This window comes from Haplochromis burtoni, unplaced genomic scaffold (assembly GCF_018398535.1).
Source record: "Haplochromis burtoni strain Fernald_Lab_line unplaced genomic scaffold, NCSU_Asbu1 Contig_333, whole genome shotgun sequence".
NCBI lineage: Eukaryota > Metazoa > Chordata > Actinopteri > Cichliformes > Cichlidae > Haplochromis > Haplochromis burtoni.
Genome location: NW_024582694.1, coordinates 362,205 through 379,190, shown reverse-complemented (window position 1 = coordinate 379,190; position 16,986 = coordinate 362,205). Strand labels below are relative to the sequence as shown.

The 16,986-nt window shown below is 40.5% G+C and overlaps 1 protein-coding gene across 3 annotated transcripts in view; it reads left to right on the top strand.

Moving 5' to 3' along the window:
• arhgef7a (Rho guanine nucleotide exchange factor (GEF) 7a) overlaps window positions 1–14,106 on the top strand; it is a 37,659-nt gene extending 23,553 nt beyond the window's left edge. Inside the window, exons 20-23 of one of the 3 annotated variants that reach the window (XM_042228571.1) lie at window positions 176–355; window positions 4,240–4,339; window positions 11,402–11,456; window positions 11,603–14,106. In XM_042228571.1, coding sequence (XP_042084505.1) covers window positions 176–355; window positions 4,240–4,339; window positions 11,402–11,456; window positions 11,603–11,725 — 458 coding nt within the window. In that variant the 3' untranslated portion in view covers window positions 11,726–14,106. Of the gene's footprint in view, window positions 1–175; window positions 3,875–4,239; window positions 4,340–11,401; window positions 11,457–11,602 lie in introns of those variants that run through there. The other 2 variants (XM_014340035.2, XM_042228570.1) reach the window with 2 other exon arrangements.
• Window positions 14,107–16,986: the final 2,880 nt, after the last annotated feature.

The window sequence follows — 16,986 nt, the reverse complement described above, 5'->3', positions numbered from 1 at the left end:
ATCCATCGTCTCATCCTGCATCTTCCATTGGTTTTATGATTTGCCATTTGTTGCGTGTTTGCGTATGCTTCCTCCTTCCTCCCTCCCTCCCTGTGCCGTCACTCGTCTTCCCTCGACCACCATTTCCTCCTCCTGCATTCGCAACATCACTCTCAACCCCGCCCACTCCACCCAGCCTGGCAGGGCACCGACCTGATGCACAACCACGTGCTGGCCGACGTGGACCAGTCCTGCGTGGATTCGCCGGGCCGCCGTAGCAGCGTGTCCCGGCCAGAACTGACCTCTGACCTTTCGGAGGACTCAGACTATGACTCCATCTGGACCACCCACAGTTACAGAATGGGCTCAGTGCCACGCAAGAGCTGCATCTCTCACCAGAACTGAAGACCGTACAGTACTGCCAAGCTGTGCTGTGAAGTGAAGTACAGCCCGCTTACCTCTTTTCTCTTCAATGTGTTTGAAAAAAAAAGATTTTTTTAATTTATCTATTTATTTTCTATTATGATTTTTCAATTTTTTTGTTAACTTATTTGTTTTATTTATTTTTCGACAGTTTGTTTGAAGATGTTTCAGGCATCTCCCTGTTGCCTTTGCCATTTCCCCTTTTATGTGCCTCCTCTCTTTCTGTAGTTGTCATGCAGTAGGTGTTTGATAATTTATTGTTAATTTATCTTGAATGTGACCACTCCCCTGGTTTGAACATAAATGGGGTAAGCTCTCAGGAGAGAGTACAGGGATTTCAGAGTGGAATATGTGGGAGGGAGACCCAGGGGTGGGAGAAATGGGGACTGAGCTTTTCCTGTCTGATATTCAGATGTATTTCAGGAACGACTGTATTCTATTTACCATGTACTACTCCTCTCCAGTATGTGTTTCTAGAGTATGTATGCTGAAACATAGCACAGATGCTACACAGGTACAGGCACATATCCCCCTGCTGTCTGAAAATATAACGGCATGCAAATGCAATATCCAAATTATCGACGTTTAATAGAATTTTCAGAACATGAAGTTATACCCGTGTTGCAAACCCGTGACAGCATGAAATTTAACATTCCAGATAGCTTTTGTGTGTTCAGTCCAAACTGAATATTCAGTGGTTTAATTAAATATTCAGCGCCTAATAGTTTGTCAAATTCAGTCCAATTTTTTTGTCCTTTGTCCATAGCTGCTACAGAAAGAGAAGATTATCACTTCACTCTCTGAGTAAGGTGTTACTAATTTGATTAAAGTCGTTCTACCAAGACTGATAAATAATAAGGTTCTGACCGTCTAAATGACCAAAAAACTCAATTTCAGACTTGCCTATAGTAGTATGCAGATGTACAGATAGTTTTAGTACGTCGCTTGTGACCATTGCAAATATAATTCTAGCTCTTTGGTATCAGGTGGGGGGGACAGACTATCTGCAGGACTACATACCACCGCTGGCATTAAGTAATTGGACATAATTTGTTTTCCTTTGATTTTTTTTTTTTTAAGCAAAGAAGTGACTTTTATTACTATTCCTTTTGATAGTTTACTCCTAGTGTAGTCTCTAAGGCATGATCCTCAGTCTGATCTTAAAGTGGATCCATTATGCTTTTCCCAGTTTTCTCTTAAATATACAGTTTCAACTTTGAAATACAAGTCAAAATCTCAGCCTTCAGGATTCAGTGCTCTAAAAGCTTAGTTTGACAGTCATTTGTTCTTTTTTCGGGATACATAACAACACGTCGAGATGTATGACGATAAAGAGAGGGGTCTTCTTGATACATCTTCTGTTTGTAAAGACAGCCAATAAGGAGAAATTTGGTGGCTTAAAAGGGAGAGGAGCTAAAATAACTTGGATTAAAGTCAAGACCACACAAAGGACCAGCATAAGCTAAATAAGGATTATTATGAGCAATAATCATGCAAAGACACTCTAGTAGAGTCAAGGAATAAGAATAGGATTTTAATTGGTCCCCTTTAATGTCTAGTTATGTTTCTGTCCGTATCACAGGGTTGCATTTATATAATGGTTTAATACTCAAGTTAATGAATTATTTAAATAAAAGGTTTCATATAAAACAAGCAAAGGGTGTCAGTCTGTGAGCTACAAGCTAAAACAGTTACAATCCTATAGTAGAAATTGAACGCCTTCGTTTGATGGGGGATATGTGTCCCATACGTTAAAGAAACAACTTACCATTTGGGGAAATGCACTCACTACATTTCTTGCCAAGTTCTGTGTGAAGAGTGATAACACCCACGTTCAGTATGACTCTGAAGCTTAGCATAAAGAACGAGAAGAGCTAGTCTGCCTCTGTCTAACGGTAATAAATCCAACAGCTAGGACCTTTTTAAATGTCACCGTTTTAATAAACAAAATTAAGCAGGTTAATTTTAGCCAACTAACTGGTGCTTGTTGACTGACAGCCCCCTTTTTTTTTTAAGTTGTGCTAGGTTTTTATGCTAGTTTTGGCTAAACATGTTGCAGCTCCAGCTCTAACCCTGCAAGCATGAATTGATATCAGTTTTCTTATCTCACTCATTCATGGGAAGAAGCATTTACTTGCGTCCAACTTTGAGTCATGAAGTCGCGTTATGTTCCAGGAGAACAGCTTGTCAGCCATGTTTACTAGCTTTCAACGTCAACTAGCTTGACAGGCTTCTCAGACAGGAGAGGGTGGTTATAAAATCACAGATGAAACTAATAACTCTGGGTGTAGCTCTTGTTGTATGCTCTGACAATTTGAACCACACAAAGATGTTCAATGCCATTTGAAAACATCACCCCTTTTCTTTCTTTTTTCCTTTCTTTTTTTTTTTTTTTGTTGTTGCAACAAACTAGCACCTATGCTGTGGCCTCATTACCGAGACTTGCCTTCGTGTCGTCCGGCTTGTGAGGCTTCCCATACTATCTAGCGTTAATGACTATTTTTATGAAGAAGTATTTTTCCAGTCTTGGATATTAAAAGTACAGGCTGACATCCTCTTACAGTAAGCAATGTAAGTGACATAGAATATATTGGTCCATGTTACAGTTTGAACTGCTCTTTTTTTCTTCTTCTTCTTGTATTTATTATTTGGTATAAATGCTCCTTTTTAAAAAATTTATTTATATTTTATTCTGTATGCCGATGTTTACAAAATGATCCCTGGAAGAATCGTTTGTTTTCTTTTTGAAATTTTCTCGGTCTGTATCAACGTTTACACAGAATTTATGACATGAAGTGTTTGAGTTCTTTTGCACAATCATGTAACAGGCCAGTGGGTGGGTTGAGGGATAGAATCTGTTAAAATTCTGTACTTTTTGTCGTCTGCCTAGAGTGTGTATGATATAATCCTAAAGGTAGACTTAAGTATTCAGTGTTACTGTAAAGTAAATGCTCATTCGTGGTGTAAATGCTCACCCTCTGTGTTTTGATAGCATTGAGGGGTTTAAAAAGAAAAACAAGCAAGAGAGAGAGAGATCATGATTATACAGGAACATTTCTATGTGAACTACTTGTTCAGCTCAGAATACTGTCAGAGTGGACTTGAAATCTAAAGAGCACATAATGACCCTTTCTGTAAATACTAGTCATCTTGGAGCAAGGAAAAAAACCCATTCAATCTTCTATGAGTATTTGAGCTAAGAATATCACTGTCCTTATATCATGTGCTATATTTTGTGACAGGTGTATTCTGTGGTTTAAGAAACTAAGTCGAACTGTGGGACAGGCAGGGTGACGAGACTAACTGTCTTTAGCCAACATTGTCCTCTGTGTGCTCAAATGTTGTATTCAGTTCACACACGTAGCCATGTCTTATCTGCAAACAGCGCCTTGAGTGTATTTGTTCTACACTGCTGAAGTGTTCAAGTCCCAAACGCTGTATTATGAGTTTTGAATAAATCTGTCATTTGGTAGACGTTGGCATTCATGTGACTTTGTTTTTGCAGAACAAGTATGTGGTTTCATTTGGGAGAGATGGTGAAGTCTTTGCTAGTTTCAAATTACCAAGGTGTATGACGAATGGTCACATGACTCTGTTTTTGTGTCTCCCATTTGCTTTCACTATCCTCTGTGTCTTCTGTCTGAAAACTGGTCTGTGCATGACTAACACACAACTACAACCAGCTGTGCGTGTTTGTGTCTCTTGGATGCTGTGTGTCATTCCAATAAAATTCGGATTTTGGTCTTAAAAAAGGAAAAGTCATTTACCAAAGATGACTGCACTGGCTTACTGGTTCGGAAGTATCATCTGTTGAAGAGCTGTTCTGTGTTGAAACAGGGCCACAAAGGGAAACGGGGCTCCATGTGATCATCCCCGGTGAGGAGAAAGTACTTTTGGAGGATCCCAGTCGCAATGGACAAAGTACTTTGGAAGAAAAGTAAGATGATGGATGACTCTCTTTTCCATGCTTCTATCCTGGTTTATGCCTAATGTCTTTAAATCCTGTAATACTCAGCTTAGTCCTTGCTGTATTCTGTATGCGGTGCTTATAGAGCTGTGGAAAAAGTATTTGCCCCCTTCCTGTTTTTTTTATTTTTTATTATTATTTATTTTATCTTTTTGCATATTTGACACACCTACCTGTTTCAGATAATCAAATTTTACCTACCTGACCCTGTGTGGAAAAGGCTAATAACTGCTTGTGCTACGCGCGGGCAGCAAGAACTGCTTTCAAGCAAGGGATTTAGGCCCAGTCTTCTTTGAAGAATGGTTTTGATTCAGACAGATTGGAGGGTTTGTTTATTAAAGCATGAGCAGCCTGTTTAAGGTCATGCCAAAGCATTTCAATCAGGTTTAAGGCTGGACTTTTGGTCAGCAGCGGTTTTCTCCTTAGAGACATCCAAGGGAGAGCTCCTTATTGTTGAATCATGAACTCTGACCTGAACAGAAACGAGGGAGACCTGCAGTTCTTTAGATGTTGTTCTGGGTTGTTTTGTGACTTCCTGGATGAGTCATTGATGCACTTGTGGAGTACCGTAATTGTCGGGCTATAACCCGCTACTTTTTGCACAAGCTTTGAACCCTGCGGCTTTTAGTCAGGTGCGGCTTTTCTATGGATTGTCCATGATTTTTGTCATATCGTAAGACGATTTGTTTTGTTTGTTCCGCTGTTGTACGGCACTACGTTGCCTGGCGGAAGGATCGGGGTTCAAGAGTGGTATGTTAGTCACATGTCCGTCTGCCAGGCAACGTAGTGCCGTACGAAGTAGCGCGAAAAACAAACTTCAAAGTAGCGGTACGCGTTCAGCGGGAGTCATGGATGATGAGCGGCGATAAACTTGCAAGTTATGCCCAAAAAAGCAAGTTATGCCCAACTCTGTGTCACTGCACCTGAGCCTAAAAGGTAGTCCGAATCTATTTTTCTGGTGTGCTGTAGGCTACTGTTATGTACTACATGTGCAAATATGTACCCATAACTTGTTTTTCAAAATATTAATAAAAGTGATGTCTCCATACAGCCATCTCTTTCCTGACAATTCCTTTTGTGCATATTCTCTTACATATGATAAGTCAACATTGAAACACCTGCGGCTTTTAGTCAGGTGCGGCTAATGTATGTACAAAACAGGATTTTTCCCTGATTTTAGCTTGTGCGCTTTGTAGTCCGGGAAATACGGTACTTTTGGTAGGCTGGCTCCCTCTGGGAAGGTTGCCCCAGTGTTCCAAGTTTTCTCCATTGGTAGATAATGGCTCTCACCGTGGTTCACTGGAGTCCCAAAAATGGCTTTGTAGCAATTTCAACACTGATAGATGTCAATGACTGTGTTTCTCATCTGTTTTTCTTTAAATAATGGTGTGAAGTGTTGCTTTTAGACCACTTTTTCTGACAAGTTCTATTTTAAGTGATTTCTTGATTCACAGTTGATTCATACTAATATAGAAAACTGTTGTTGGAACCCTGCGTCATTACTGCGAGCTAGCTGAAGGCTCTCCTCACCATTTGAGGTCTGTGTTGAAATTACAGTTGTGTTACAGTTTTTTTTTTATATAACCGTAGTCTAGTGAGGAGTAAAATAAGTTGTATAAGGGTATGTGTCAGTAGGGGTGGGCGGTATAAACAGTATACCGTAGAAACTGTATGAATTTGGCCAAAGGTAGAGATTTTGACTATACCGCTCTGCCGCAATAGCGCATGTTGATGGTGTCATCAAGCTGCACCTGTTTTGGTCGAAAGCATCGCACCGTCTGCAAGCAATATTGTCTGCAAGCAATATTGTCTGCAAGCAATATCGTCTGCAAGCAATATCGTCTGCAAGCAATATCGTCTGCAAGCAATATCGTCTGCAAATTGGGCGACAGTAATAGTGAAGAGACGAAGCACGTTTTGGAATATGAGGAAAGCGAAAAACTGCGCTTCCTCCACTTCCGTACTATTGATTGATTCATGCTGAATTCTCTCGCAGCTGCTCTATTCCCATGTTGTTGCAGTATATTAATGACTAACCTCGTATTGTGGATGGATTATCTCAGTTGTTGTCCTGACTAGGGATGGGTATCGATTAGGTTTTATCCGATACCGGTGCCAAACCGGTACTTTTGAAATGGTGCCGGTGCTTAACCCTTTAAAACCGGTCGGAGCGGACACGCTCCATTTTGCGCAACTATTTTTAAATTCCTGTAGAACTGCAACCACGTAAGCTAGCGCAATAATTTTTTTTGCATATGAAACCGGAGGAGTTGTACTTACATCTTATGCCATCAGCTTGTCCTAGGTCACGGTTTCCTTCCACATATAGCTTTGCAAAAACTGCATAAAAAACGCTTGCAGCAACAAAAACATAATATCCCAGAAACACGCTTTGCCGATCCGATCAGCTGTTCGTAAACGTTGGAATAGACGTCAGCGCGAACTATCGCATGTCCGCCATTACCTGCCCGAAACCGGAAGTAACGTCATTTTTGCGGAAATGTAGTTTTTTACCATCAGGGCCTCATAAGCATATACTGGTGTTTTTAAAACTGTGTCGTTTCTGGGATTCTTAGAACTCAAATTGCACTGCTGGAAATAGTTTATTTTGATGCATATGCTGCTTTTTTGCAAATTTGCACTATAATATTTATTTTCGTTTTTCCTGCAGTATATAAAAATTGGTGTATTTTAAAAATAAAATTATGAAGACACTCAAAATAAATTTCCTGTGGTGGGAAACTATTTTGTGCAACTTTTTTGTATTTACAGTTTTGATAAGCCCCTTAAATTTTTCTAATTAGAAATATATCTTAAAAAAACAAAAACAATTTTCAATTTTTTGGTAGTTTATTGCACTTTTTTTGCAATTTATGTAATTGCTATCCACTTAATGCATACCTATTATTAAAATTTGGGCTATAATGGTTGTATTGATGTATAGCAACTTGAAATGTTCCCAAAAATGGCATTACAGCATGTAAAAATATAATATAAGCTCTGGTGGACTTGGTTCTATTCTAGGTCTTAAAGGGTTAAACGGTGCTTGAACCGGTGCTTAAAGAATGGAAAACACAAACTTTGTCCAAAAACCTCTTGTGTTTTTATTTTTAGCAGTTTCTTTTTTCTGCAAAATGATAACCAAGTTAGCCTTTTCTGTTGATACACCATACCTCCTTTGGTTGGAACCGGTGCTTAAACAATGGAAAACACAAACATTGTCCTAAAACCTCTCATGTTTAGCTGTTTTTTTTTATTTTATAAAAAGATAATAATGTTAGCCTTTTCTGCAGCTATGGGGTATATATGGTATCACTCTATCAAACAAGAAGACAGACAACATGTAACTATGATGGTGTTTGCTAGTTCGCCTTACGGGCATTAATTTAATAACGTTAAGTTACTCAACCAGAGAAGAACGGCTGCTGCCGCCATAATCAACCGTCATCATTTCTGCTACACTGGCAGGGCTAGGGGCCAGGACTCTACTCTTCGTCTGTGAAGGTTCTCAGTCATCCAGGTCATCGTAGTCAAAGGAGCTTGCAAAGAAAAGCGTCTGGACTTCTTTAAGTTAATTGAAGACGTTTCACCTCTCATCCGAGAAGCTTCTTCAGTTCTAAGGTCAAATGGTGGAGAGTCCCAGATATAAACCTAGTGGGATATGTCTGTGAAGGTTCTCAGTCATCCAGGTCATCGTAGTCAAAGGAGCTTGCAAAGAAAAGCGTCTGGACTTGCAAAGAAAAGCGTCTGGATGAGAGGTGAAACGTCTTCAAGTAACTTAAAGAAGTCCAGACGCTTTTCTTTGCAAGCTCCCTAAACCTAGTGGGAGTATCCCCCCACAGAGGGACAAAAGGACCCCCTAATGATCCTCTAATCATTGGTGTCGTAAACCACCACCTCTGTTTAAAGATGGTCGCTCACAGTGGACATAGATGGCACTGTTAGCGACCATCTTTGAACAGAGGCGGGGTTTACGACACCAACTCTCTGCCATCTATAATCCAGTTTTGAGATCCCTTCCCAGACGCCTTAACGCCCACTCACATCCTGGGCCATCTGACCTCAGGAATTCGCATGATAAGGTGGGGCCAGGTTTCACAATGAACACACCCGAAACTCTGGCTGATTGGGACCCACACCCAGTTTCACACCTTGGCTCAGGCGATTAGAGGATCATCAGGGGGTCCTTTTGTCCCTCTGTGGGGGGATACTCCCACTAGGTTTATATCTGGGACTCCCCACCATTTGACCTTAGAACTGAAGAAGCTTCTCGGATGAGAGGTGAAATGTCTTCAATTAACTTAAAGAAGTCCAGACGCTTTTCTTTGCAAGCTCCTGTGACGACTCTACTCTTCGGTTTCTTGGGGGATGTTGCTAACTCCAGGTCTGATAACAGGCACCACACCGGCAGTAGATGTGCTCGGTTTGAGGTCTTGCAGCAAGCTATTAAATACTGTGCATTTCTCGGCTTTTAAAAAAACGCTATGCATTGCCAGATGTTTCATCAGATTCGAGGTGTTACCTCCTTTGCACAGTATTACCGTAAAGCACTTGTTGCAGGCTGCTGAGTTTGCATCTTTTGCTGTGAAGTACAGCCAGACTTTTGACCGCTTTGCCTTGGGCATTTTTAATCTGTAGCTCTGCTCTAAAAGAACGTACGTACCTGGGCCCGCCTACTATCCTTGGAAAGGTAAAATTATTGGCTAGAATCCAAAGTGTATGACATCTCAAGAAAAAAAAGCACCGAAATGTGCGCTGCTTTTCGGTCTGGTTGCTACCGTTTATGTCAGAACCTATCGGTATCCATCCCTAGTCCTGACTGAAATTTGGTCCGTTTACAGCATTATGCCATGCGATTGCATTTGTCCCTAGCCATCAGACCCTCACGTTAAGTTTTATTGAGTGGAAAAAAGCTAGCGTTCATCCTCCAGCTTCACTGTTTATGTTATGCTAACATAGCTCGCTAGCAATCATATAGCACTTCATTAAATACCAGCTAGTCCAACTTCAGTAACCCTACAAACGTCACTGCTGTTTAGTTTTCTGTCTTCGTTAATGTTGGAAGTGATAGCAGAGCTGTATGTTTGTTTGTTTTTTCCAGAAACCTCCCTGTCAGAACTCTGCTATATCATGTTTAGGTGGAAACTAGCGAGCTAACTTCCTGCTAATTCATAGCTCTGCTTGGTTTTCATGGATGCCTGAATGTTAAACTTAATTGTTACACCTGGTAAAGCAGCAACGCTGATAATTTTATTAAAGATAAAAGAATTTAGACAGTTTTTAATGCTCAGTGATGCCGCAGTGTTCGTTTGACTTTGGGACCTGAAGCGGACAGAGTTTTGGACCCAGATTACTCCGCGAGGCTCCTGACTATGGTAGCCGTAATTAGTGATGTGCAAATCATGAACAAATCGTTCAATACTTGAGAATCACTTTACTGACTCGTGAATCATGATTCACAAGCCCAACTGTCTCATTCACTGACTCATCCTTGTTGCTGTTAGCAAACTAATTTCACTAGCAGAAATTTATCTACCTTATAATTACAATTATGGGGGAAGAAACAACAGCCAGTTTCTTAACAGAAACATTTCTGCTCTGAACTGGGAAAAAAAGCCCTGAGTAGAAAGCTCACATCAAGACAATAGCTCCTCAGTTCACAGTAGCATCGCTCTGCTAACATGCCAACAGCACATTTGAGTTACTCACCCCGACCCTTCCTGTGCGGAATCATAGCGTAAGCGAATCACTCACTCACCCCCTCTTTTCCTGTGCTGAATCGTAGCATGAACGAATCACTCACCCCCTCCCTTGCTGTGCTGAATTGTAGCATAAAGGAATCATTCACTCACCCCCTCCCTCCTGGCTCACAGCTTCTTCTTCTTCTTGGTCGGAAACCAATGTTAAGGCACATTACCGCCCTCTGGCTTGCAGCTCAGTGGACATTTAGATGAGAAAATATATATTTGACACATTTGAGCAAAATACTAATAAAATAAAATAACAATAAATAAAATGAATTTTCCCTTTAGAAATCGTAATTTTTTTGCTCTTTTTTGCTCTATAAAAATAGTTGTTTTTCTTTTTTAATCACTCATCTTAGTCGTAGGATATACATGAAAAGAGAAACAAAGTAAGTTTGAGTGAAAATGTAAATTTTTTGCACTCTCTGGGCAACTGACTTAGTGACTCAAATGACTTGAAAAACCCGATTCATTTTGGTGAGTGACTCATTCAAACTCGATTCAGTAAAAATCATTGAATTTACCATCACTAGCCGTAATGCTCTGACAATCACACCAAGCGGTGCGGCTTCATAGCTTACCAAAGTCGTACTAAAACATTTTGACAGATTTTTGAGCGCCGTGTTCCACATAAAATCGGTTCGAGGTCATTAAGCACAACCAGAATTCATACATAAGGCACACTGGATTATAAGGCGCACTGTCAATTTTTGAGAAAATTAAAGGATTTTAAGTGCGCCTTTATCGTGCTAAAATACGGAAGAAAAGAATATATCGTGATATATACTGTGATATGGATTTTACGCCATATCGCCCAGCCCTATGTGTCAGCCTTCCTTGTAGGAAAAATAAACTGTTGGTGTTGTTTTGTCTTTTTTTTTGACTGTTTGTTAGCAGTTTTAGAGATATCATTTTCAAATTTTGTGTGATGGTAGATAACAACAACAGCTTGAGTTGATTTAATTTGGGTGAAAATTTTGTCAAGGTCAGACAAAATGTGAAAATCAGTAATGCTTCATCTTAAAACTACAATACAATTGTCTATGACTCATTGTTAGCACCATTGTTTTTTTTGCTTTGTTTTTTTTTCAAGTACTTCGCCCTACCACCTCACAATGATGCCTTAGCAGGCCTTCCACATCTAAAAAAATAAAATAAAATAAATCACAAAACATCAAAGTCTCTTGCACTTTGGGGGAAGTTGCGCTCTCTAAGTGCGTTTGTTGTAAATATTTTTATTTAATTTCTATAATTATTTTTAAAATTTTATTTATTTATTTTTAAATAGGAGCCTGGTGGACGTGGTATATGCCCTGAGGGATGAGGTTCAAGAGCTGAAACAGGTGATGTTGGATGTTTGTTGGGTAACTCATGATACTGTGTTTATAAAATTATAGATGTCAAAACTGGATAATTTTAAAGGCTGAGTGACTAAATGTCATCTTCAGATTTGTTTTAAAATGTATTTCATGATTGTTTTCCAACACAGGATAACAAGAAGATGAAGAGGTCACTGGAGGAAGAGCAGCGAGCACGGAAGGATCTAGAAAAAGTTGTTAGAAACGTTCTGAAGAGCATTAATGACCCAGCGTGGGATGAGACAAACCTGTGAGGCTCAAGTTAACACCCATGTGAAGCTTGAAGAAAGAAAGAACTTGTACAGTACCTGTGGACTTGATTGCACTGTTTGAAAGACATGAATTAAGCTCAGTTGCGTGAAGGTACATGTCCATCTTAAGGCAAGTAAATGTGGGCTTGTTTGAGATGGATCCACCAGTGCACTTTAAGTGCCATTCAGCTTAATAGACAGGCCTTATTGAGATGACTTGTTAAATTTCCTCGACCATCTGTCCCAAAATAACATTCCTTGATCACTAAGCAAGCATGACTGTACTGAACCATCCAGCATCAATGTCTGTGGCTGTGTTCACGAAGCTGGAGGATAACTGGAGAGAGTTCCTCTCCGTCTGTTTACAATCATTTAACGGCACAACTATCCACTGTACAGAATGGTACTTTAATGGTGTTAATGGTCCAAAGGCTTTGACAAGTCTTAACTTGAACAAAGCCATTTCATAACCTCTTTATTTAATTTTTTATGAAATGATTTTTTTGCAGGGTATCCTCCTCAGACTCAGGCTAAGCCTGATGTTTTTAACCTTTAGCAAAGCTTGTGCCAGGAAACTCCTTTATGTCTGTTTTTAATCCATTTTTTTCTTTTGTTTTTGTTCAACCATTTTATTTTTTCATTTTTCCTAAGGGAACTGTACAGATATTAATGTTGTACTGTATATTGTAAATACTGCTAAAAGATGAGCCTTTGCCCGTTGGGATAAATAAATGTGTTCTCTGAGGTATGCTTTTGAACGCCGCTACTAAATCTGCACCATCCCCATTTAGTATTATGGAAGGAATATATACACACACACGCTCACACTTGTGGTGCCCGCTGGGATAAATACATGTCTGTCAGGAAACCTAATAAGAATACCAATATTTAAATTCAAAATTTTACTATTAAACTTTTAGTTTATATTTAACTTGCCTGAAAGCTTTAGGTGACATAGAAAACCACAAAATCAGCTTATACGCCTTTGTGTGACTACTTCATTATTTCTTTTCAGCACCTATGCACAGAGGCTGTGGATAGGTGCTGGTTTGAAGCCTTTTTGGGAATCTCGCCATATTTCAACAGGTTTGAGAACCAATAATTACATGATGCTACGAGCAGAACTTATTTCTATCCCAAGAAAATCACAACAAGTTAAGTCAAAAAATGACTCTCACCAAAGAGTATACCTGTCTAAAAACTTTTTCCAGTGGTAGATGAAGTAATTTATATATAAATAATTTTTCAAAAGTCCACAGACTTAACAAGTTATTATTTTAAGCTCTACTTTGGTTAAATGTTGTTTAGTTTCTGATAAAACATCTTCACCTGAAAATGTGAAGTAAATAATTCTAGTGTTTAAAAGAACAGTGGTTTCCACTGAAATTTAGTAGACTGAATGAAATTGGACTACAGTATGTTTTCTATAGTATATCGTTACTAAAATATGGGCTTGTGAGATTTAACAGTGACTGTAGCTGAGTAATATTAGATTGAAATGTATCTAATTGGCTAATAACAGGCCAAACACTAATATCATGAACACAAATATGTGCCTAAACCATTATAAACCACTATTCTTTCCTTTTGTGCTTTAGTATATTAGTTACTAAACAATAACATGTAATTAAACATCGGGACGGGAATGAAAATAACCAAAAGTAGCCAAAACTGTGAAGTAAGGGGCAATAAAGCCATATGCCCGGTCCTGCTGCTACACATGAGTGAATTAATTCATCTTATTCAGATGTCATTCTTCACTTGGCCGGAGGGTGCCTAACAATGGCTGCTAGGCCTTATTAGTTATTTATTTATTTGTAAGTTTTCAATTTTCACAACAGAGCACAAGCTAAGACCTACTGAAAATATTTTCAGTGTAGGCAATTAGAGAAAAGAAATCACAAACACTGGCAGCGAGACAATGTGAAGCAATAAAAACAAAAATACGTAAGGGGTTTTACAGAACTTTGTGGAGTCAGAAATGGGAAAGGATCGAAAAGGCATCTTTCTTGTATGTGCTTTATATATTTCATGAAGTCAGACCACACTTCCTGGAACTCTCCAGCAGTTATGAAGCCCGCCAATGCTCGACAACATTGTTACTTGGATATACCCGTGGGTAAAATAGTGCTCCTAATAGACACAGCCGAGGAGGTTCTGAAGGAGGCCTGTGTAGCCACTCACCAATACACTGGATTGCTTATTGAATGAAAGAGCAGCACTACAATAACTGAAGATAAGTAACGATCACTGATTCGCATTTTCAACACAAATTGTTAGGTACCAAGCCCATTCTATGAACTTTGACACCAGTTTTGTGTATCCCCCCATGTTTTGGGAGAACTTTGCGAGTGAATGATATTCCAAACTAGGGGTGCAACGATATTCGTATCGATATTGAACCGTTCGATACAGTGCTTTCGGTTCGGTACGCATATGTATCGAACAATACAACATTTGTAATTTATTTTATCAACTTTCCTTCTGACGATGCTGTCTGTGTTGAGCGCTCAGTGAATCTGCGTTCGACTACTCCGCCTAGGCTGCACTGTCGAGCGCAGATCCACTGAGCGCTCCACACAGACAGCATAGTCAGAAGGAAGAGCGCAGGGCAAGCTAGCGAGACAGAAGTTAAGCTCTCCTTGCAACATGGCAAATTGAACCTCCCCACCCTCATTCAGATCTGGCGTTTGGAATTATTTTGGTTTTCATGTGACGTATGACCCTGAAGGTAAGCGCGTCATGGACTAAAGTAAAACAGTATGTTGGATGTGCCACGCAATGCTCAATTACATGGGTGGGAACTAGTGTGTTAGCGCAGTTAGCTCGTTAACGTGTTGGCCGTCTAGCCCCACGCAGGGGTAGCTCGTTAACGGAGATTTGCCGTGTTGTGGCGTTAACGTCATTTCAACGAGATTAACGCTGACAGCACTAGTGGGAACACAACGAATATGACTGCACATTTACGCCGACATCATCCTAGTGCAAAGACAAGTGGAAGCAGACAAAAACAACAAGCATGCATGCTACAAACTTTACCCGAGTCATTTAGACAGCCGTTAGCACATGATTCTCCTTATGGGGACCTGATATGTTTAATATTGTGGCGAGCTCAGACAATGAGGAGACGGAGGTATCGTTTGGTCTTGCTTCCCGTGAGCTAGCACAGCCGTTTATTGACATCTGCAGAAGAACACTGCTGCTAGCTAACTGCTCAGCGCGGCAACCGCACAGCAACAACAACACACAGAGCGCCCTCTGACCCCGGAAGGACACACCGTCGCAGCGAGAAGGCGTCACCCGTCACTATGGCAACATAAACAAAACATAACTGTACAAACAGAACCCCGAACAGCCCTGACCCGCTACATAGCCCCCACCTAAGGGGTCAGTCGTCCCCGACGACCCCATTACCCCACACAAAGTCCTGCAAATGTCCAGGTGCCTTCTTTTGGCGCACCGGCCGGTCACGACCGGCGGGGGAAAAGTCACTCGGGTCAGAACATGGGGTGCCACCATCATCCCACTTCTGACACCAATGTGGCGAGCTCAGACAACGAGGAGACGGAGGTGTCGTTTGGTCTTGCTTCCCGTGAGCTAGCCAGGGAGCACAGCCGTTTATTGACATCTGCAGAAGAACACTGCCGCTAGCTAACTGCTCAGCGCGGCAACCGCACAGCAACAACAACAACAACACACAGGGCGCCCTCTGACCCCGGAAGGACACACCGTCACTATGGCAACATAAACAAAACATAACTGTACAAACAGAACCCCGAACAGCCCTGACCCGCTACAATATGCTGCTGAGAATATAGCCCAGAAGAAGCGTATAGTATAGCTTTTATTTTGGAAAGAGCCATTTCTCTGTAATAAACTCTCTTTTCCAAAGATGAGTGATTCCTCAATCAGATTATTTTTTTAAATTACTTTTGTTTCAGCAACATTAAATTTAAAAACTGTACTTTTGAGTTAAAATATATATTTATAATTTTAATAAATGACAAATTAAAAAGGCATGAACATTTTTTTTGTATCGAAAAAATATCGAACCGTGACACCAAAGTATCGAACCGAACCGAACCGTGAATTTTGTCTATCGTTGCACCCCTATTCCAAACAGATCCACGAGGTAGAAGGAGGAGGGTTAGCTGAGAAAGAAAGCAAGGTAGGAGAGATATCAACTCTGCCATTGCTTTTTGGAAGCAATGCAATATTAAATTGAAAAAATAGGCCTTATACCAGCCTATATCTTTTTTTCTCCCCCAGCTTTTCACTGTTTATTGCACACATTAAAAAGTGCCCTATCACCTTAACCTCTTGCCTTGTTTAACACAGTAAAGGTAAGTTTGGAATGAAAAACTGATGGCCAAAGAGCTTGACTATTTACATGCAATACCATGATATCATAGTGGTCTGTGTGTATTCTAGCTCTTTTTAAAAAATCCAGTCTATTGAATTCTATTGTGCACTCTGGTAATCGCGACAAGCTTTGTAGGGGGGAGAAGATCTCATTCGGCTGTTGTTGGATGAATAAGCGCAGATGTCAACCTTTTCACTGTGACTCTCACCTTGTCCACTCTGTTGTAATGAAAACGGCAGCCTTTTGTTTCATGTTGAATATTCCTTCATAGGAACAAAGGCACAATTCGCATTCATCCTGTGAGGCAGATCTCGGCAGATAAAGCCAGGCCAGCACTGCCACACTCTGACCTTGCTGGCATGACTCCCTGAAAGTGTTTGGCTGCCTCTCTATCCTAAATAATGAACTGGCTCATGAAAAGAGCCATTGCCTTACTGCTGGGAAGTTTACCTGGCACTCTGAGCATGATGTTGCCCATAAAGGTACATAAGTACACATTGCAGCTAACATTTGGGCTCCAGCTTGCTTTTATTTGTCCTTCAACTTTCCCGGGGAACACTTGAGAGCCTTCTTCTTCCTGTCAAGTGTCTGGTGGGTGAGAAACTTTAGAAATAAGGAGGCAGACGCATATTATCGGGGTTCTGACCTGCCCCAGCCCCTCTTCACTCTCTGACTCTTTCTTCCAACCAGGATGGAGTGACAGCTTGTCACTGTGGCTGCTCCACAATACAGCTCAGACCCCCCGACTATTGTGGAGCTCAGGAAAAAAAAAGCACCAAGGTCTTCCTCTCTCTTTCCTTCACTCTTTTTTCTCCCTCTTTTCAAAGCAGAGAATCAATCAGCTGTACACACACACATACATACACACGACTCATTTCTTTTCCCTTCCCTCTGTCTATTC